The sequence below is a fragment of the Rhinolophus sinicus genome, linkage group LG15 (genome assembly GCF_036562045.2).
Source record: "Rhinolophus sinicus isolate RSC01 linkage group LG15, ASM3656204v1, whole genome shotgun sequence".
In the NCBI taxonomy this organism is placed as follows: domain Eukaryota; kingdom Metazoa; phylum Chordata; class Mammalia; order Chiroptera; family Rhinolophidae; genus Rhinolophus; species Rhinolophus sinicus.
Window position 1 is genome coordinate 22,964,635 of NC_133764.1, and position 23,169 is coordinate 22,987,803.

The following is a 23,169-nucleotide window of genomic DNA, read 5'->3' on the forward strand; positions in this document are numbered from 1 at the left end:
CATCAAGGAAAGGGTGAAAAGAAATACAGGTAGCTTGCTTATTTAACCCAGGCCTCTGAGCTATGCCTGGTAACTTCCAGATGCTCCCAATAAGAAAGATAGAAATTGTCATGTTATAATGAAGAAAATCCCTAGTGGTAATGCTCTACAGATTAATGCTTTGGGACCCTTTGTTGCGTTGGGCTTCATTTTTTCCTCTTTCTTATGCTTTAGATTGCCAACATCCTAGATAGCCATGCAGCTACATTGAACCGGAAGTCTGAACGGGAAGTCTTCTTCATGAACACTCAGAGCATTGTCCAGCTGGTACAGAGGTAGTTACATGTAACTGCAGATTCCCAGACCTGCCCATCGCAGTACATTCCTGTCTTCTAAGTAGTCATGAAGGGACTTACTTCAGGTTTGACTTAGAGAAATTAGGAAGCACCTATAGCTTAAAAAATAACTTACATCTTCTAAATATCTTAGAATTGCAAGGTAACTCTTATCCTCAATATTTGTGATGACTTCTTTCTATTTCTGTATTTTTCTGTCAATTATTAAGGCACAGAAATCTTATTTTCTCTTTCCTTAACAATTTGATGAAACCCCTAATTTTTCTTCTGGCACAGGGTCTGGTGTGACATATTTTCTTAGCTTATGGAGCCAACTATTGGACTAAAATAATATTCACAGAACATTTTCAACTTTAAGATACTCATAAATTTTTCAGATGTCTCTTAGCTGTTTCAAGGGTTCGGTAATCATTTCTACTCAGCAGTGGGAACTGAACCAGGGTGTTGTTAGTTAGGACTATTAAGTGGTTTTCAATTTTGTTTTGTTCTCCTTTTTTCTCTTTTCCTTTATAGAAAACTCTTGTTCTTAGCCAGATTTCTTTTAGGCTTGGGATTTAAATGAATCTGGTTAGTTGATTTTAGGCTTGCCCCAGTGCTGCCATATATTCAGAGGGAAAACAGTTCAGTAGAAAGTCTAGAAGGTAAATCTGGGCTCTGGGTTTATTATTTAATAGTCTGTTATTTAATAGTGTTAGCCTGTCAGGTTTCTCAGTGGAGACTTGTTCTGGTTGCTTAGGTACCGAAGTGGCATCCGAGGCCACATGAAGGCTGTGGTGATGGACCTGCTACGGCAGTACCTGCGAGTAGAGACACAGTTCCAGAATGGTAAGCCTCTCCCTGGGGACTCTGTGTCTGAGAAAGTTTCCCTGCAACAGCTGAGACAGTTCGTCCTCTAACACTTCCCACTCACAAACTCTTCCTCCTTTCACCGCTCCCTTGAAAACTAAACCTCTATATCTCACTGGTGCCTAAGAAAGAACAACATGATGAGATTGTGAATCCATGTGCTTCTGGGAAAGCGCTGAGATAATTTTTCTAGTAGAGATTAGCATTCCCTCTTGACGACTTCTTGACCTTGTATAGTGAGAGTTGGTTGCATCATGACTAGGCTGAAATTGAGAAACCCTATCTGAAGAGCTTGCCTCTCAGCAGCTAATCCATGGATTGAACCACAGGCATCTGAGACAGGCTCAGATTTTCCACTACTTTTCAGTGTATCATTTAGGTGGAATTTATCCCTGGCTTTCTCTGAAGAGCTTCACTATATGATGTATAAAGTCTCTAACTGTGAAACATCCTCCCTAAGATTTTAAAGCAACATGCTGCTGATACTGCTTCCTGCCACAAGATGGCAGTGAAACACCGTAGAATTTGAAATACCGCCTAACATTTTCTTGTGTCTGTTTTGCTCCCTTTTGCATCCTTTAAAGGATGGCTCTGACACTCATAACCAGCAAGAATCCTCAAGTAAACATTAGCAAACTAAATTTAGCAATGTATACGACCAAGTTGGCTTTATCCCACTAATGCAAGCTTGATTAATATCAGAAAAACTGATTAATATAATTTATCATGTAATAGCATTAAAAGAGGGGGGAGAAAACCATGGTCATCATTCCAAGATATGGGGGGAGGAAGCATTTGACAAAATTTAATATCTGTTCATGATAAACTCCGGGCAAATGAAGAATGAAATGGAACTTCTTTAATCAAAAGTTCCCCATCAAAAAAATCTATAGGATACCTCATACATAATGGTAAGATGTTGAAAGCATACTCTTAAGATTAGGAATAATACGCGGACACCTGCTATCACTATTCAGCATCATGCTGGATGTCCTAGCACGTGCCGTAAGACAAGGAAAAGAGTTAAAGATATGAGGACTAGAACAGTTGTTTAGAAAAGCAATTTAGAAAAATTTGCCATTTAAATCGGCAATCCAAAATATTAAATACTAAGGAATAAGTCTAACAAAAATTTTCTTTTGGAGAAACTTATAATCAGTTAACAATAATAAAGAAAATCTAAACAAATATCATGATCTTAAATTGGAATATACACTTGCAACGTATTTATTCTCCCTGAATTCATCTGTAGATTTATTAGCATTCTAATAAAAATCCTAGTAGGGTATTTTCATGAAATTTGTCAAGGTAACTCTAAAATTTACATGAAAGAAAAGTCTGACAGTAACAAGTATCTAAGAAATATAAGGTGGAGGGATTTGTCCAGTTAAGATTAAGTATAATATCATAGTAAGTGTCAAGATTAAGTATAATGCCATATTAATGAAGAGATTGTAATATTGGTGTAAGGACAGTTAATAATAGTCCAATGGAACATAATCGCCCAGAAACAGATCCACACATATATGAAAACTCACTTTATAACAGAGTAGGCATTATAGATCATGAAGAAAGGACAGGCTTTTCAATAAATGATACCGGGACAAGGGGTTATTTATTTGTAAAATCAAAAGAAGAAACTGGATCACTACCTTCTAACAGATACACACAAAAATCAATTCCAGATGAATTAAAGACTTAAACATGTATGAAAGAGGCAAAACGATTAAATTTTCAGGGGAATATCCTTATAACCTCAGGGTAGGGAAGATTTTATCATACAAGATACAGCAAATGCAAACTATAAAGGAAAAGGTTGATTAATTCGACCCTACTTAAGAACTTCTGTTCATGAAAAGATACCATAAAATAACTGACAATAACAAGCTACAATGTAGGAGAAGATATTTATAAAACATACACCTAACCAGATCAGTATCTAGAATCTAGAGAACTGCTATGAATCAATAAGTAAAAGACAACCTAGTAGAAAAATTGGTAAAAGATATAAAAAGATAATTCACAGAAAGGGAAACACAAATGATCCAAAAACTTATGAAAAGATGTTCAATCTCATTACCAATTAGAGAAATGTGAGCCAAAACCACAGTGAGATTGGCAAGAAATAAAAAGTCACATCATTTTCTTCCACTGCTTCTGTAAGTGGAAGTGCAAATTTCCAAAGTGCAAACCACTTTGGAAAATGGTTTGTCAGTACCTAATAGAGTTGAACTTCTGTATACTCCTGACCTAACAATTTCATTCTTAGATAATGTACTCTAGAGAAACTCTTATACCTGTTTATTAGGAGACACATACAAGACTGTTTCTGACAGCATTGTTCATAATAGCAAAAAATAAATAAATAAAAATGGGGGGACAGGAAACAATCCAAATTACACAAGTAGACTAGATTACTGAATTCTAGTGCAGTGTATTTCCACAATGGATTACTATACAGCAGTGAAAATGGGTGGTCCCAGGTACACATGTGAACAAAAGCATGAATCTTAAAAACGTATTGTTAAGGGAAAGAAATAAGTTACAAAAGGATCCATACACAGTGTTTCCGTTGTTATCAAGTTGAAAAACAGGAAAAGTGAAACTACATATACATTTGTGATAAAATGTAAAGAAAAGCCCAAGAAAGATTAATAGAAAATTCAGCTTAGTAGTTGTTTCCGAGGAGGAACACAAAGGATCTTTCAAAGGTACTAAAAATGTTCTGTTTAAGATAGATAGTAGTTACGTGGGTGTTTATTTTATTTATTCTTCTGTATGTATATTTCACAATAAAAAGTTTTTAAGAAGAGAACACTTGGTATTATTGCTTTCTTTCTGCTTAGTGTCTCTGCAGCTTCTCCCCTGGGTAAATATTCTTTTTATTTCCCCTTGTCCTAGTAATTCCTATTACCAAGATATATTTCTGTTGTCACTTCAAAGCTAAATCTTGGTTGGGAGAATTATAATTTCTATTTATATAGGACAGCCAATTTTTAAATAGCTTCCAGTTTGTTCTAAATGGGTCTTTTATGAAATTGGCAGCTCTCTAGCTATTGCACTCCACTGTTTTTCAAATATATATAGTTTCATTTTGAAAAAAATCATATGTCTGTCTTTAATATTTAAAACAGGTAAAAGCAGAGTTGCCCTGGTTGAATGTACTCAGTATTCTAGGAATCCATGGTAATGCAGTTTGAACTCCACTGTTCTGGTTTGTAACTTAACATGGAATCTGAACTGAGTCAATAATCCTTTAGTATTTTCATGATTTCATAAAATTCTGACCCTTGAGACCACGCAAACACTAATTCTCCTTTACTTGGAAATTTAATTCTGAGGTAAGCTGTTTCCTAAAGAAGTGACTGTTACTTATATCCCATGGTAGATATCACTACAATGTACCTGAAGCTTATGCTTCTGTTGCAAAACATAGCTTTCCTAGCCAGAACTAACCTGTCCCCAGTGGCCTTCGGAAAGGCCAGTGAAAATATACATAACTGTACTCTCCCTGCAGACCTTTTGACTTAATGCAGGTTCTCCTTGATCTATGCCTTAGTTTGGATTTGGAATTCCTTGGCATTTCTTAGCTGTTTCATGAACTTACAGCGGAAAATATTGATTCCAGAGATAGCAGCCATCCTTCTCGTGGATATTGATAAGTTTGTGTCATTTTATTTTTGAGCTAAAACTGTTCCTTCTAGTTAGGGTGAAACATTTTCAGTGAGTCAGACATGGACCCAGAATCTCAAGCTGGAGTAGGGTTTAAAGATATGGACATTTCTTTTTAAGCAGCAGGACCCTGTCTTCTAAGGAAATCATTCCAGGAAGCTAAATGCGAGAGTTTAGAATAAGGATGGAGAGTTGGAGTTAATTCCCAACCCCTCAGTCTCTAGGCACACCCTCCCCCCACTTCTCAATACTTTCAATGAAAATGAGGCTCAGAGAGGTAAGGTGATTTGCCCAGGAGCACATAGTAAATTGGCAGTAGAGTCAGGCTTTGAGTCCGAGTCTTATAACAAGATTGCCTAACTCCTTGTCCAATGTTCCTTTTCCTAAAGTACACAGCCATTCTGGACACATCTCTCCAGGAAAACTCTTAAGTTGTTTCTTCTCACTGTTGATCGGGTGAATTATAGACATTAAAAAACAAATAGCACGTAAACATGAACATTCGTACATGGATGAGTTCCAATTCTTTTTGCTGCTTGCAGGTCATTATGACAAATGTGTGTTCGCCCTTCGGGAGGAGAACAAGAGTGATATGAACACGGTACTGAACTATATCTTTTCTCATGCTCAAGTCACCAAGAAGAACCTTCTGGTCACAATGCTTATTGTGAGTACAATCTTTCAGAACCTGTAGAGATGGTTGATGATATGCAAAACAGCATTTCTGATGGCTGTGGGCAGAGGAAGAGCTCCTGTCTTTTATAAAAGTGGGATGAGTGGGGCTTGGGTTGTGGATTAACAATTTCTCACTCCTGCCTTTGTCCTTGATCTGGAGGAACCTGCTCCCTGCAGGAAAGGACTGCCCTGGCTGTTACGCGTATAATCATGCATAGGAACTCCAACGTCTAGACTCTACTTAGAGGTGCCCTGTGCTTCGTTATTTCTGGTGTGACTCCTGGCAGTATCTTTAAAATAGAGTTTTATCCAGCCAGTGTACGTCTTCATTATAACTCTTGTTTGTTCCATGAATATCCTCAATGGCTGTCATGTCCAAAATTGAAGGACAAAAACAACTGTTAGAAATCTCATAATGTCCCTCCCCCACCAAAGACATTTAAATTTGTTTTGCATCTTCTTTGGTCCCTCTCTGTTTTATGTACATGGAAATCCAACCTCCGATTATTGTATTGGTAGTAGATATATGCTTTTGTCCCCATACCCTAGTCACAGGAGAATTAGTAGAAAGTAGGAATACGAGGTGAGACTAATAGATGTGAATAGGACTGACGTACATTTGAACAGTGGGTGGAATTTTTGTGGACTTCAGGGTTTCAAAAAATGATTTAGAAGTTCCTCACTCTTAGATTTTTCTGGTTGAGTTAATTCTAGGAATCAGAGGACAATAGGACTGTTCTTAAATTCCCCACCCCGTGAACAATTGCTGTGCTCTCGCATATGTGTCTTTTGGGGGGGGGTACTAGAGTACGTTTGACTCCTCGAGTTTTCCTTTCTTGTCCCTTTGTGGGTTGGCATTTTGGGTACCTTAATCCCATCATTTCTTCCTGGTAGAAACAAGCTATAAATCTGCACTGCTATTTTTTATTTCATAGTTCAGAAGGAAGGGAAACTACCTCCCATCTCTGGTTAACAGCAGTGCCTCTGATTCAGTTATCTGCTTAGCTGCTTAACTCTCAAGGATATAACATTTTTTAGAATACCACACTTTTAAAAGTATCTGATAATTATAGGGACAGTTTGGGTACCCTAGAACGACTAGAAGATGCGTTTTAAAGAGGGGGAAAAAATGTCAGCACTATGTAATATTTCAATTTCCCCAAGTGACATGTTTCGACAAAAAAATGATATTATCTATGGCAACTGGCTGATTTTTTTTTCCCCTCAATCAAAAGAGGGAAGAAATCTCCGACTAGTTAGACATATTTTTTGTTGTTGTTTCTTTGTTTGTTTGTTTTTAGTTTTAATACAAAGAGAGCTAATTATTTGTATAAAGTCAAGACTTTCTGGTAGAAAAGGGTGATGTGAGGGAGTGGAAGAATCTGTCAGTTTGGCCCTAAAATGGGGTGGCATTTGCCTTTTTAGGAAGCTAATTATGGTGAGTTTTCATTTTATTATGATTACCTTTTTAAAGACTTAACAGTTTTCTGCACTAAAAATAGACCAAAGCCCAGAATCCTTGGAGCAGCAGAAGAGTAATGATCGTCCAAGACTGTCGCTGGGTTTCTTAAATTCTAATTTGTAAGATATAGGGGCTCGGCTCGCTCCTTTTGCGGAGTGATTGTAAGTAACGCTTGCCTTAAGAATCTCATTATTGGAACACGGAGCCATATTTCCTCTGAGAATTCTGGAGTAGCTTTGAGCCGGGGCTGTTCATTTCTCAAGTAATCACGCTGGTGTGATGGAGAGAGAAAATGGCAGCTGTTCGGAGCTCAGGCCTTCAATTTTCTTCAGAGTCCAGTCACTCAAGTGTGTAATTACACGGGGGTGCTGCAGAGGCGTTGGGCCCTGTCAGAGAACTGGTTTGAGGCTTTGCTTTCTGCTTTTGCCAGTCAGGACAGGCAGAAGCCAACGGGACTCTGACTTGCGGCTGTTCCTTTTTCTCCACCTTGTCATCCTGATTACTTCTTACCTGTGTGGATAGGACCCAAACTTTCTTTCCAACAGGCTGAACTCTTTGGAGAAGAGAGGTGTTTGTTAGTGTTTGGGTTTGAATGAATAGGATGGGGAGGTGGGGAGGAGGGAAGAGGAGGAGAAAGAAGGTTGAAGATGTGAACCAGAAAGATGGATTTGTCCTTTTCTTTGTTTTGGCATTTCACATTTTTCTTTAAAAAGCAAAACAAAACTCGGTAAACATAGTAGGATATGTAGGCTTTCCTGTCATTAAACTTCTTTTGATATATCAGCTGTTTTCACCTCATTTAGAGATTTGGAAATCAAGGAGTTAATTGATATGATTGAGCTAAGGGCCATCTAGCAGTGACTTATGGAGCAGGCATGAAAGCACAAAATGTGCTCCTTCCCGATCTGAATGCCAGACATGGGCTTCCTCTTTCCTTCTTGGGCAATGGTTAGATCCCCCACCCCCATTCCACATCTGCATTAACAGTGGTGGCTGGCAAAAGCCATTTTAGCTGTTTGAATTACTCTTTCTGGAGGTCTTACTGTCTTTTACAGGTACCACCTTACTCTCTTTTATGGGTAGCATTTGAGTCCCGCACCTTGCGCTCCCAGCTCCTTTCCCTTTCTTTACTTACCTTGGCTTCCTGATTGATGTGCTGTGCCCGGCCTTCCAGTGTCTGCTTTCTAGAAGGAGGAATGTTGATGGTGTGCTTTGCTGAGCTAGATGATGATTTCTGGGGCTTTTGAACCTTGAGGGAGGGATGGAGAAAATTGGGCTTCCGTGAATCAATGGTACGGAGTGTGGGCTGCTCCGAGGTACCCTCTGTACCCTCCAGGTGTTAGCATAACTTGCTTAGTGGTAACTTGCTTCAAGGACTCTCCAGCACATTTCTTCTCATCTTTCACCCTATCTGGAAAGCAAAATGTCAAGTCAAAGGTTCAAGTCCTGTCAAGTTTTCTCTATTTGGAGGAATATTGTGCCACAGTTGAAAACAGTCTGGAAGACCAACAGTTAAGTTTATTTTTTAGAAAGCGCTTCTCCTTTCTTACGTTTAATTTTCTAGGAAAAATCTTAGAACACTGTTTATGTTTACTTAGAGATATTTAGGACCTTCTTTAGCCAAATGAAGCTGCTTGGAACCAGTAGAAAGTATCAACATCCTCCTAGCTGTTTAGAGAGCCAAGTGCATATCCTCTAGCCACCTTGACTTGAGTAACCATCCCCTCCCTACTGAGAGTTTATTTCTGGCATGGTCCACGTGAACATGATGTCAACATCATGTGAGTAACACCAGGCCTATGAGCGTCTGGTTTGGTTTGGACAGGGAGCATTTAAAATGCCAATCAGCGCCTTTCCGTCCTCCTCTTAACATGACTGTAGATCATTTTGTCCAATGTGTAAGTAAAGAAGAAAGTATTAATATGTCTCAGTGGACCCAGTTTAGTGAATCAGTGTGATATTAACAATTTCTTGTTCAACCTGTCCCATGACATCCTTGGAATGTCACAAAAGTCTAGCTGTGACTGGAAGAAGCTACCAATCCATTGCTGGTGTTGGGATTGGTGCCTCGCCCCGCTGAACAATAGGTCATGTCTTTAACACAGTAGGTCACATTCTTTTCATTTTGAATTGCCTTCAGAATTTAGGATGCTAAGATCAAGTTGGACTGGGTTAGATTCTTCTGGCAGTCAGCTTTCTAAATTTGGTTATGGTTTTGACACGCAGGTTTGTTATATTTCTGCAAATCTGAAATAGTCCTGTTGTTAGCCACCATCTTGGATAAGAATAAAAACAAGAAATAACTGTGTAGTGCCAATCTTAACCATTAACTGAATAATAATTTTCACTTAGGCTTGCAGATTTAGGCAAGTGACCTGTAATCCCCAAGTCAGTGGGTAGGTTCATTAAATGAACTTCTTTAACACTGAGAAAATATCTGCTGACATAGTTACCATTGAATGTCATCACTACAAAATGTTCACCAGGATTAGATGGTGGTGTTGGGCTGTCCAGTTGCCCAAGGGAAGTCTATCTCCAGGCTAGAGGCCCATAAACTTCCTTGTTGGATGTTTGTATCTTGGGATGGGTGGTTCTGATGAACAAAATGGTCTTCCCTCCCTGGTGGTTTCTTTTAGGACCTGAACACTATGTCTAGGTCAAGGACAAGAGAGGATTGAGGTTATTCTGCACGTAATTGCCTATTGCTAATCATTTTCTAGGTATTAATAATGGCAATGGAGAAAATCGTATTATATTTGAATGGAAAATTTTCAAGGCAGGACAAACTAATGGAAGTAGTGGTTCATTCACACTGTATTTGATATTTCATATCCCAGAAAGTTCTGGTTTTGTACTTTATCACAGGGAGCTCAGTCAGATTGTCATTTGGTGATTGTGAACAAAATAATTACTTCCCTGCTATATTTTCTAATCTCCATAGTTCACTTTTCTTACACATACTGTTTCTTTTCCCCAACCCCCATTCCCTTGTAGTTATAAGATGAAATGAAGAAATGGTTTTTTTAAAAAGTGGTTTTGTATGTTTTGTTTTTTTAACTACATGATCTGTACTTAGGCAAGATGATAACTTCATTTTTACTTAACGTATTTTAGTTTAATCTCAAAAGGTAAACCTGGATTTCCTTTCAAGGGAAAACATTCCGTATTCAATCTGATATAGGTTGGGTAGGTGGCTAGTGTTCTTATTTTGTTATGTTGGCTTTTATTGTTAATGTTGAGACTTCAGTCCGGCTATTTACAGGGTAGTACTACCCAGGACACCTTAAGAGGTGTTTAGATCTTTCAGTGGGTCATTCTGATGATGTAAATACCTCAGAAAGGAATACGTTTTCTCTACTGGGAACCTTAGGTAAAGAGGGAGTTAGGTAGGAAAAGCTTATCTTGGTTTTCCTACCCACTGGTATCCTTTTTCCGTCTGTCTTTTTACAGTCTTGTCTTGGTAATTAGATATATTCCTTGAAATTCTGTTTTGTTCCTTAGTTCTCAACAAGATGAGACTTAATTGCATTTTCTCCCTCCTCTTTGCTTTTACACCTTAGCATAGGTGGAATGGGCCCTCTAGCCTGTGGCTAGGTGCTCAAACGAACCCTGGATTTATAGTCACTTTAATAGCAGCCGTTCTTCCCACTTAGATGAGTGAATTCCCTGCGTTAAATAGGTGAAAACAATACATACTTGCATTTCCTTAGCTATAAATCCCATCATGTGTTTTATAATTGTGGACAGTGGAGCAGACCTCTGGTTGGTAGATTGGGGAACCAGAAAATATGTCCTGCTTTAAAAGGTTTGAGATGGCGTTTTTTCATAGCATGATGATGTTGAGTCAAAGCTATCTACATTGTGACGTGGAAAGTAGTAGGGATTGTAGAAAAAAGTGTTATGGGAAATGCATATCTACTCCAAAAGCCCCAAGCTTTTGTTTCTACTGCTGTGGTCATGGACTATAAAGAGAATCCCTAAGATGGGGAAGGTCAAGTATGAAATGGAGAGTCTTCAAGGAAAAGGCTGATAATCAAGATAAGGAGGATATTGAAAAGCAGCAACAGGAAGCCTTTTGGGATCTGGTCATCTTTCACGTCCTATTGATAGTAGGGGAGAATAAAAATGCACTAAAATATAAAGGCAATTATTTCAAATTCCAAGTAGAGGGAACTCTACCTAAACGTGTATATTTTATGTGGTGTGATATTAAGAACTACTACTACAAATAGCTCTGTAAATTTCCAAAAAGGCATTTATTAAAACGGCATCTGTGATTTTTCAGCTTAGATGAAAGTTATGTGGATCATGGATGAATTTAGGGAATAAACTGACATTCCACTGGAGAAGAAAAATTTTTCTCAAAATATGATAGAGATGTTTTTCTTAACAATTTTTAATTTTTAGAAGAGGAAGGACCCAATACTGAATATGGATTGTATTGTAAGAGCTGTGTTTTTTTCCTCTAATCCATGTAGGGATTCACCATGTTTAGATATTGTGGAATGATTCTTGGTACTGCAAGAGGATAAATGATTTGGGGTACAGAATTGTCAGAATATGAGATGGTATTTTTATTTAGTGTGTGTTTATAAATGAATAATTTGTTCTTGTGTTTCTGTTTTGTACCCTCGTGGGATGCTGAACATTTGTTTGTGGAATGAAAACCACTAGGAGTGGTTCCTTCTGCTTTATTCTGCCTTCTTTCCAGAAGTGGGAGAGGGAATAGGAAAGTCTTTAGTCCCTATATTATTTAAAATCTCTTAAAACATCATCTGTTATTTCTTACTCAGAATCCCGTGACCCCTTTTAAAAATGTCTCTGATGATTTCTTCTGCATGTTAAAAATACAATATTGATTTATGAAGAAATACATGAGGAATTTTGAATCTGAATGTCTGGGGGATTTCGGCTTCTTCTCTTAGCAGCAACTTCTTCTAGGATCTTGTTTTCTACATTGTTTGGGATTAAAAAAGAAAAGAAATAGAAAGTTTACATTTTCTTATTAATCCAGCTATGTTTACTTTGTTTTTATTCCCTTTTCCATTTCAAAGTCCTGTCCACCTCCGTTCCTTTTAATGTGGGTGTGTATGTTCTTTTTCACCTTGACAATTAGGATCAGTTGTGTGGCCGGGACCCTACACTCACAGATGAGCTGCTGAATATCCTCACAGAGCTCACTCAGCTCAGTAAGACCACCAATGCTAAAGTGGCACTTCGAGCACGCCAGGTAAGGACGTGTTGGTTATCCTGAGGGAGGAATGGTTTTCATAGATTGGGCAATGAGCTTTTACTCCATCACCTTGCAGAGATTCAATTTTCTATGTATGTCTCACTGCCCTCAGAACAAATGTTTTCATGTGGTATATGTTTTTTGGTGTGTTTTTTTAAAAGGAAAACTCAATGTTAGAGTCTCTTTAAAATAGGAGCCCTTTCCCCAGTATAAAATCCTGTTATCATTCCCTACCCTTCCTAGGAGTCCTGTGATAGTCAACCAGGGTCATGTGGAGGAAAGGAAACTGAGGGAAGGCAATAGAATCAATATTTCTTACTTCCTTAGAAGCAGGTGAAAACTTTTAAGTGTATAGGGAAAAAATCCAGTGTAGAAAGCAGAAAGATAAAAGAGAATGAAATGACTCTGAGGTGCTAGCAATCAGAACAACCCCAGAGAAGTCCAGTTAGTTTCACCCGCAGTCTTCATTTCCATTCCAAAAGGTTTCAGCAGGCAAGCCCAGAGTTGGCGCTCCCTTTGTGTTCCAGTACATGGCAGTGACAAGGAAGCCGCATTTGAAGCTGCTCAGTGACCTTCTGCTTTCTCTACAATTGTATCTATGTCACTGAACTACTCAAAGTTATTGAACCTCTCAGTGACCTGCTGAGAGAATTCAGGTCTTCCCGTGTCCCCGTTTGTTTGTGACACTGCTTTCACTCTCTCTGCCCCTCACATGCATTGGTGTTACAGCCTGACTCCTTCTTCTTGATACTGAGTACCTGGGGCTGTCAGGGCTGCTTTTCCTAGTCTTTCTTGCTACTTCAGAGTTGTGAAAGGCCAGCTAGCTCTGCTGCATCCTCCTTCCCCACAGCTGCTCCCTGCCAGACCTGATTCCCAATTAACAGCTAGTCAAGCAGTCCCCAGGACTAGCAGCTTTGCAGTGGTAAATCACATGCACTGATGGAACTTGATTGAAGCTGTTTTCTCTCCCTCTCCCCCACCCCCCATGGGAAATTGCCTACAACGCAAATCATGGTGAGAGTCAACTGAGATGCAGTATTTGGTGGCATTGGCTTTATGTTACAGGACCTAGAAGTTGTTTTACTTGGTCTCTGTTTTATCTTTGATGCCTGCACTTACAGATTTATATTTATTGCTTTTGTATCAGAGTTGCCTAATAGGAGCCTAGAATAATCACCCCCTTAGGAACTTATGCCTCTTATTTTGCTCTCACTCTAGGTTCTTATTGCCTCCCATTTGCCATCATATGAGCTTCGCCATAACCAAGTAGAGTCTATCTTCCTATCAGCTATTGACATGTACGGACATCAGTTTTGCATTGAGAACCTGCAGGTATACTTACAGCCCTTTCCTACCTCTCTGCACCCTTGTTTCCTTTATTCCCAAGCATAGCTTAATTAAGGAATCAATCAATCAGTTTTGATTTTCTGCATAATGTAGTTTTATACCTTCACTTTCTAAAATTATTTATACTTATGCATATTTTTTTCCTTAAAAATGCTTTTAGAATAGTGGTTTAGCTTAAAAATCAAATAGACCTTGCCTTGATAGAAGTACCCTGTTGAAGTCTTTACCCCGTGTGCTTTCATTTTCTTTTAATGCTTACTACTAAGCTTTATAGAGAACCAATTTTATAAAAGAGTATTGGCTAGTTTCACTAATTGGAGGGACCTGGACTATTATTTTTTAAACCACATCATTTTCTCAGGAATGACTTTCTATTTGTGGACCTGGAAATAAGGACAGTGTTGTTACATCTAGCTAAGGGGATCTTCAGGCTGTCTGTCAGATTTCCTTCTGGGGAACCTAGATTGAGGAGAAGGATGTTTTGTTATTTTTGGTTCATAGTTGAAACAGAAGGTTTTAACTGGGGTTCAAGACTATGGCTTCCCATAGTGGAATATGGAGACAATATTTAATTTAAGTTGAGTACAGATAAATGTCAGAAAGGATGATAATAATAGTAATGAACACTTATATTAGCATATAATTAATGCATTGTTAATGCATTATTCTAAGAATTATACATGTATTGACTCTTCTGATGCTTACAACAGCCCTATGAGGATAAGTATTATTATTTTCCCCAATTTGTAGCTTGAGGAAGCTGAGGCACAGAGAAGGTAAATTCATGCATGACATTCACAGACAAAATTCTTAAGTTTCACTAGATGCTTCAAATGCTAAATATTGTCTATTGAAATTGTTCTCTTTTGGATGTAATGGTTTACATTGTACCTTCCAGAAACTCATCTTGTCCGAAACATCTATTTTTGATGTCCTACCAAACTTCTTCTATCACAGCAACCAGGTAGTGAGGATGGCAGCTCTGGAGGTAAGTTTTCATAGTAACATCACATGACGTGGCCTTTTTCTTGATTTCTAGCTGATTTCTTCTGTCTATTTGGCTATCGCATCAATCCTTTTTCTTTGGCCGTAAGGTTGGTTCTTAAGAATAGAGTCTTTTCCTCTGAAACTAATGCTGAACTATAGTCTTGCTTTATCCAAGTGTTGCAGCTGAACTAATCACCAGCTTCTGGGCTCCGATCACAGGAAAATAACTGCCAGCATTTTTTAGTAGTCTCTACATTCCAGGTATACTTGATTCTCCCATTTCATAATGAATTAGGATTCCCTGTAACACCCCAAGTGGGTGTTACTAATCTGACTGATCAGAACATGTTCCATTTTGTGATTTGGGCCAAATAAAATGGATTTTAGTTATATTCTGAATTGCCAAGCAGCTCTTATGAAATGTTTCATCATGAGAAAAAAAGTAATAACATTTAATGAACTGTGTTTTTGGTGCTTTACTTTAGTTTTCTCATTTAATCCTACAATTACTTCATGAAGTAAGAAAGTGAGACTCTTGAGAGATTAAGTGACTTGTCCAAATGCACATAGATAATAAGTGGGAGAGTTTGCATTTGAACCCAGGTCAATCTGACTCACAGACTTTTCTGTTTACACTACAGCACACTACCTCATTAGGCACAAAAATTGCTGCTGTAAAATTGCCAAGTACATGTTTTTTGAAGATGAGGGAAAAGAAGTGTTTTAGATGATGTTATGTAATATGACATCACTTCAGTCTGTTGCGAGCTCTTTTGAATTACTCGTTATTTGTATTCTGTGGGTAGAGTGTGATGTATCATACTCAGTAAACACCAAATTTTAAAAATATCTAAGTATTTTACAGTGCTTTCATGTCATTTAATGAGCAGCCTCCTTTATACCTCACATGCTGATAGAATCCCATGTCGCATTTTATGTGCATGGCAAATTGGCTGTGAAGTACGTAAGGCTGGACTGATGGTGTTTGCTGAGATGTAGCCTGTTGCTGTTTCTTTTAACTCTAGAGTCAAGTTAGTGTGTTGGTGATACTATATGTCAAATTATGCCTTACTACTTTTGCCTAGTGTTGGAGGGAGATACTTAATCTGAAATTGATTTGGGGCAATGGGAACACAAAACAAAACAAGATAAAGATATAAGATATAGTTAAAAGGGTTGAACTGCACTGCAGTTATTTCTATCTTCACTTCTCATATGGCCCAGAATCAGCACCTTTCGTTTTTCTCACTGCTTGCTTTTATCTTTTGTTGAAATGATCATGCTTAATGAGTTAATAGTCATGTTCTATATGCTCTCTTTTGCTAAAGATCAAACCTTCTCCTGAGTTTAGGTTGGTGTGCAAGGTTTATGGGACCCCTACCAGTGTCCAGCAGAGGCAGGCTAGTTTTGTTTCCATTTATGGGTATAGTTTCAAAATTCCAGCTTTATTAATTAAAGCAGGTATTGTTGTACAGAGCCTTGGGACTTCGATCATCACAGACTCCCTTTTGTTGCATTAGATAACTTCTTTTCAAGACTGTCTTTTTCCTGGGCTAACCATCTTGTAGCTTCTGTTGTTAAAGTGTATTTACTGAGGATTACTTTTTCACCAGGTGTATGTTCGAAGGGCTTATATTGCCTATGAACTTAACAGTGTACAACACCGCCAGCTTAAGGACAATACCTGCGTGGTGGAATTCCAGTTCATGCTGCCCACATCTCATCCAAACAGGTAAGTTTGAGCTGGTATGTGCACCTGAGCCAGCCAGAGCTCTGTCAGGAGAGTTAAGGGAAGTAATGCATATGATAATTACATATTTTTTAAAGCTTGAAACGTAGAGCAGAAAAGGAACAAATTTAAGCCATGAGAGAAGAGTCTCTTGGTGCACTTCTTTTTTTTGAATCTTTGACCGGGAGAGATAAAGTATGATCTAATTAAGATAAAAGTTTAGGATTACTCCATTCGTTTTTGCTTGTCACTGACGAAACATAGCTCTTTTCTTTCTTTCTTTTTTTTTTTAAAGTTAGAATTTACTAGCATTTTACTTGATGAAACTTTGTCAGAAAATCACTTTTTTAATAGTTTAAGTGAATACTTGGAACATAGGAATATCTTGGGTGGAATGCTTTTCTTTTCGGTATGTTTGCTATGGGTTAACGTTATACCTGATCCAATTTCATTATCTGCCTAAAAACAGACACCTGAATTTAGCAGTTGAAACTCTATCAGTTTTTTAAAGATCACACTTAAGAAGCAAACTTACATTCAAGTAAATTAAGTTTTACTAATTCCATTTTTTTCCCTTCTTAAGTCCTTTATAAAAAAGAAATAATAAAATGTACATATGGAAATTTGTTTCAGTATTACTTTGGTTTTAAAGTAAAAATAGTTTCTCTTGTATGCTCATTTATTTCTAAACTATTCTGAGGCAGTGAAAATCTAGGAATTCCACCCACACATATGTTCATTCCCCTTTTGTATTTTTATTCTTTCTAGTAATACCACAGGAAATATAAATACCACAGCCAATTTTAAGCTGCCCCCCTCCATTTCTTCTTTATGGCCTTCGGTTCTTCACTTTATATTACAAAGCACTGTGTCTTTGGGGATCCTTAGTTATAGACACCAGAAATGGCTTTGTTCTGAATTGCCACTTCACCCAAAGCATTAGAAACCCTTCCTAGAGACAAAGAAGTCTGTGCTGAGACTTTTGGCCACTGGATGCCACTGTTGATCCAGCAGAGGTCAGCAGGTGAGCCAAAGCATCTTCAGAAAAAGTACTTCTCTTCTTTGTCTCAGAAGATCCTTTCACTTCTCTACCTCAAAAATACCTTATGGCTGGCAGAGAAAAGCATATATCCTTGATTTAGCAAGCATCTCTCGGTACAGTTTTGCCTCCATGGATTTCAGAATCTCATTTTCTAGAAACGAATGGTTGTCCTTCAGCGAGCAGTGAAGTACTCATGGCACACATGGGCTCAGCCCTCGGTCATCTTTCTTCTCCTGCATTCCTTGAATAATTGTAGAGAAGTACATGCTATACTTAATGCTCTTTGTAATTCTCAGGACGTTCTCCTTTTCTTCCTGCTTTCTACTCCGTCTTCCCTTTGGGCAGTGATTTGTAGTCAGGCTGCAGAGCTGTTTCTGATTTCCTTCCCTCCTCATTGCTCCCCTTGTCTTTCTCAGTTGCTCTCCCTGTCCTACTTTTTTTATTTGAGGATATGTGTCCAGTTAGGTGAGGGATAGTTGACTGGAAAATGAGAGAAATGCTTCTCAACTGTTTGTTAAGAAATCTTATTCACCTTTCTATCTTCAGGGTCTGAATCTTGATTATTCGTGATATGGTTTCAAAACTTGTATACTTGTTCCTCCCAGCATCTGAGGTATACACACTCCTATGGATAAAGACCAGACTTGGACAGAACTATAATTCTATAGTCTCTCGAAAGTCTTCCTTGGTTGCATGTATATGAAATTAGAAACTGCAGGGTGATGATTTATTATTATTATTGGTATAGATGTAAAGGTAAAGATAAGGTCCAATAAAGGGGGAAAGATAAAATAATCTTCTGAAAACCAAAAAAAATGTAAAAATTGCTGCAATGTTTTTTTAGATGTAAAGTCCTTTTGTTAGTTTAGGAATATGCAATGTATCATCAGATCTAATCATAGAATGATATATTCAAGTTTTTGGAATTTTTACCTTATTCTGACACCAGCTGGTATATTGCAGTTCAATTGTGACACCAGCTACTTGGTGTTAGATGAGATGCCACAAGTTATGGGCTCAGTTCTCCACAAAACTGCCCCTACTTCAGATGAGGCCTCAGATGGGGTTCCCAGACCACCACACTTCTGACCAACTAGCTACAAATTTAGGGATTCTCATGACCCCCTCAAATTTAGTATTTCACTAGAACAACTTTACAGAACTCAGCAAAGCACTATACTTATGATCACAGTTTTATTATAAAGGATACAGATCAGGACCAGCCAAATGAAGAGACACGTAGAGTAAGGTCTGGGTAGGTCCTGAACACGGAGCTTCTCTGTTCTTTCCCTGGGAAATCATGGTGTGTCATCCTCCCATCATATCAATGTGTTCACCAACCAAGAAGTTCCACTGAGCTTCAGTGTCCAGAATTTTTATCAGGGTTTCATTACAACAGCATGATTGAATCATTGGTCACATGATTAAACTCCATCTCCAGCCCCCTCCCCCTGCTGCCACCCCCCCACCCCCACCCCCAGGCCCAGAGGTCCACCTGACTGAAAGCCCTCAACCTTCTAGTCACATGGTTGGTCTTTCTAGGAGCAGCCCCTGTCCTGAGATAGCTCACCTCAGCAAAAATTCACATGTGAACCAAGGGTTCATGAATAATGAAGACACTTCTATTACTTGAGAAATTCCGAGGATTTAGAGTCTCTCAGGAAGCAGGGACAAAGGCCAGTCAAATTCTTTATTATATAATAGGCCTGCTCACCTTACAAAAGAATTCTAGGGTCTTTTAGTTTTAGCGAGTTTTGAGTCAAATTCCAACTTTTTTTTCTAACTCCAGTTCTTTTATTCTTTTCCATTTTTACTGTATTGAACCAGCAGGCAATAAGCATATTGTTTCTTAGTCTCCTGTAACTTATTTCTATAGAATATCTTCCAGTGTCCATTCCACTTCCAGCCTTGTAAGGCTCAAGGCCATAATTGTGTCCATTGACCTCTAGATTGATGATTCTCAGAATTATCTAGGACGTGTTGTAAAACTACACATGTTGGGGTCCTGACTCCCAAGATTCTGATTTATTTTGAACTAGAGTCCACGAGACCACTTTTTGAAAAAACTCCTCTGATCATTCTGATGAACAACTACAATTGAGAACCACTACTGCTAGACTAGTGCTGTCCAGTGGAAATACAGTAGTTCCTCCTGACCACAGGGGATATGTTCCAAGACCCCCAGTGGATGCCTGAAATCACTCATAGTACTGCACCATACGTATACTATTTTTTCCTATATAAACATACCATAATAAGGTTCAATTTATAAGTTAGGCACAGTAAGAGGTTAACAACAATAATCAAATAGAACAGTTATAACAACAAATGGTAATAAGTTGTGTGAATGTAGTCTCTCAAAATAACTGTACTATACTCACCCTTCTGACGATGATGATATGATACAATGCCTATGTGATGAGATGAAGTGAAGTCCTCAGAACAGCACACAATTTAAAACTTGGGAATTATTTACTTCTGAAATTTTCCATTTAATATTTTTAATATTTTTAATATTTTTAATGTTGATTGACCGCAGGCAAGTGAAACCGTGGAAAGCGAAATTGCAGATAAAGGGGGATTATGCAAGCCACATACGTAATTTTAAATTTTCCAAAGTTGGTCGCATTTAAAAAGGTAGCAAGAAACAGATAAAATTACTTTTAACAACATTTTGTTTAAACTGTTCTATTCAAAATGCCATTTTAATATGTAATAAAAAATTATTAATGAGCTATATTCCATTCTTTGTACTAAGTCTTTGAAATTTAGAGTGTATTTTACACTTACACATACAACACATCTCAATACAGACTAGCCATACTTTAAGCCTTCCTAGCCACATGGACAGCTCAACTCTAGACCAAAAATTAATTGGAACTATCACACCAAGTTCTGTCTGTTTTATGTCAATGGTAGTGCCTGTAGGAGGGATTAGAAAAAACAACTCTTATTCTTATGTGGCTTGTTAGTAGTTATAGGAATTAGCCACACCTGATACTGTAGATATTCTGCTATATTTTATGCGTGTTTAAAAAATTATTCAGTGAGAACAGAGAAGAGGCAGATGAATATACATATTCTACTTATCAATGCAAAACAGAATTTTATAATATTTTTTTCCAATTGGGGTTAACAAACCAAAAATTCTTGGGGGAGAAAACAGATACATTCTTTAATCAATTTTTTTGCATTTTCTTTCCCGGCACTTGATCCTCACATTCCTAGCCAGGCTTTCATTTGAAGTAAGACTAAATGTGTCCAGCAAGTCCTTAAAAATGAGTATCTTTCTAAGGTATATTATCAAAGCAAGACTCAGTCTCCTGTTGTGTATGGGATCACCGGGTGGAATTCCATTCCTGTAGTTGGGTTTTGGCCAGTGATTTAGCCCTCATGGGTTAGGATGAAACATGGCTCTGTGTCTGCAAACTGACAACAGCAGAGTATTTTTTTTTTCAGGAAAATGTCTTAGACATTATCTTGGTTGAAAACCTGTGTCCCATTAGGAAGTTTTGATTTTTTAGCACACATGCTCATAGCCAACATGTTTGGTACCTTTTTTTGTTTGTTTAAATTCATCATAGGATTTTGTATGGATTGAAAATTTTTTTTAAATACTTCCAAGGTTTTTTATTTTACAACTTGAGATCTACCCTCTTAACAAAATTTTAAGTGTATTATATTGTTGACTTTAGGTACAATGTCGTACAACACATCTCTAGCTCTTACTCATTTTGCTTGACTGAAACTTTTCCTTGACATTTAGTCGCACTATTCCAGTATAATTTGACTGTGTTTTTTTCTAGCACTCCCCTCAGTATTTCAAAAAGAGAAGCAGATGACTGAACAGTTTATTTCTAATCTCAGGCTTTGCGCAGTGGCAGTATCGTAGCCAATGAGGTTTAGCCGAGGCGCGATTATTGCTAATTGAAAACTATTTCTAATCTCAATGACTTTCTGCATCATCCTCCTTGCAAGGTAGGCTTCAGTCAAGGCATGTTCTCCTCTTGATCTTCTACCCAAGACTTCCACAGTTTTTCTGGGAACTGTAGTTACAACTTATTTGGCATTCCCAGGTGTTCTTCAACAGAGGATCCAGTTATTAGAGATTCACTCAGGGAAGCACCTAGTATAAATATGCCCTTTTCTTCTTAAATTCCCTTCGCTTGAATAGCAGCAGCTACCGAGGTTTTTCTGACTTAAGCGTAATAGGAAACCAATATGTATGTGACACGTATGTGTGTGTGTGTGTGTGTGTGTTTCCCTCTTCTTAGCATGTAAAGGCTATGTCCTACTGTATGTGAATTTTTTTGAGGGGAGGGGATTTTTGCTATTTTTTTGTTTGGTTTTGTTTTGTTTTTTTAAGGTGACTTGTAGCCAGTTACCAAATGGTTTTTAGAAGAGAAGTGAATGAGTTTCTTGAGGCATTTTCTTGGTGTAGGAATAGTCTGGATAGCTGGTCTGCACTAAGAGAACATTTTATTATTATCCATATTTTTAGGACTTAATTCTCTTGTCTAAGAGTCCATCAGCCCAGCTCTTTAGTGACTTCCACCAGTATTTTACATGGCTTAATCCTGGAGCTCAGGCTATATTATTCAGCATTCCTTTTTCTCTTTCTTCCTCCAATTAGGCTCAGGGTTTAGAGCCCAAGGTGTGTGTGTGTGTGTGTGTGTGTGTGTGTGTGTGTGTGTCTTTTTTCCATTCTGAAACCCTAGTTTATCACTCACTGGTTGCTAGTGATGGAAAAGCTTGTTACACTAAAGCATCATCCTGAATGTCTTTATTCTTGACAATTCATCGAATTATTTGACAGTCAGGATTTCACTTAGCTTTGAGCATTTTAAGTAACTCAGAATAATCTGGGAACAAATAAGTTCTTTAGTCAGCCTATGTATTTGATCTTTTAAAATATAGCTGTATTTATACAAACATGTAAAGTATATTATCCCATAAACTCTGGGGCTATACATATAGCTGTGCATTATGACAGTCTGGGAGTATGAAATTTAAAACTCCAAATGATTTTCATGAGTAATACACATTAGCAAACATTGTTCAGTTTTTAAAAATTTTATCTGTGATTCCAATAAGAAGCATCAAAATTGATGCAGCAGATGGAAGTATATTTTGTTGTATGTTTCTATACATATGTAATGGGTGAGGACCTATTGGTGTTCATTTCCACCTATTTCTTAGGTGGAAATCCATGCTTTAGTTGAGTTGTGTTGCATCTTCTCTGCTATTTGTTCCTTGTGAATTTGGCCTTCTTCGTGATAATGTTTTAATTGAAGCACTTTCCTTTCTTCATGTCTCACATCCAGAAGAGGTCGGCTGCGTACTCCCCTGTTAGCATAGGTCTCGATCATAACTGAATTTCAGCTGCTTGGCACTTTCAATGTTTAGCTGTAGTGGGTGGCCTCTGGACCTTCTTTTTATGAAGAAGGTTGTGAGGGAGTCAGAAATCAGACGCCTTCCACGTGACTAATCAGCAGCCTGCTGCCATTCTTGAGAATTCTGATAATCTTTGACACCCAGAGATTAGACTGTTCTTTGGATGGTACTGAGACGCTCAAAAGTCACCCCACTTGTAGCATTTTTTAGCAGCTGGAGCACTTGGTTGTAGTTTGCAGGCCAGAATGAGCTATAAATAAATAAAATCCTCCCGTGCTTGCTTCCTTCATTTAGGGTAGTCTGCTGATAAGATGCAGGCATCTGAGAGAAGATTCTCAGCAGGTTTAAGTGCTTCCCGAAGTGCTTTCCTGTACCCATGGCTCAGCTTCTAGTCTCTGCTGTGCTATCTTGTCACTCTAGACTTGTAATATTGGTGAGTCGAGTTTA

General features: G+C 38.0%; 1 protein-coding gene and 1 pseudogene across 17 annotated transcripts in view; both read left to right on the forward strand.

The window, feature by feature from the left end:
- ACACA (acetyl-CoA carboxylase alpha) overlaps positions 1 to 23,169 on the forward strand; it is a 268,765-nt gene that overhangs the window by 116,449 nt on the left and 129,147 nt on the right. For all 17 annotated transcript variants that reach the window (XM_019732514.2, XM_074320146.1, XM_019732521.2 and 14 more), the window contains 7 exons: positions 214 to 314; positions 1,072 to 1,160; positions 5,396 to 5,520; positions 12,107 to 12,220; positions 13,442 to 13,555; positions 14,469 to 14,558; positions 16,171 to 16,289. In XM_019732514.2, the coding sequence (XP_019588073.2) occupies positions 214 to 314; positions 1,072 to 1,160; positions 5,396 to 5,520; positions 12,107 to 12,220; positions 13,442 to 13,555; positions 14,469 to 14,558; positions 16,171 to 16,289 (752 nt within the window). The remainder of the gene's footprint in view (positions 1 to 213; positions 315 to 1,071; positions 1,161 to 5,395; positions 5,521 to 12,106; positions 12,221 to 13,441; positions 13,556 to 14,468; positions 14,559 to 16,170; positions 16,290 to 23,169) is intronic.
- LOC141569109 (U4 spliceosomal RNA) lies at positions 21,195 to 21,308 on the forward strand (annotated as a pseudogene).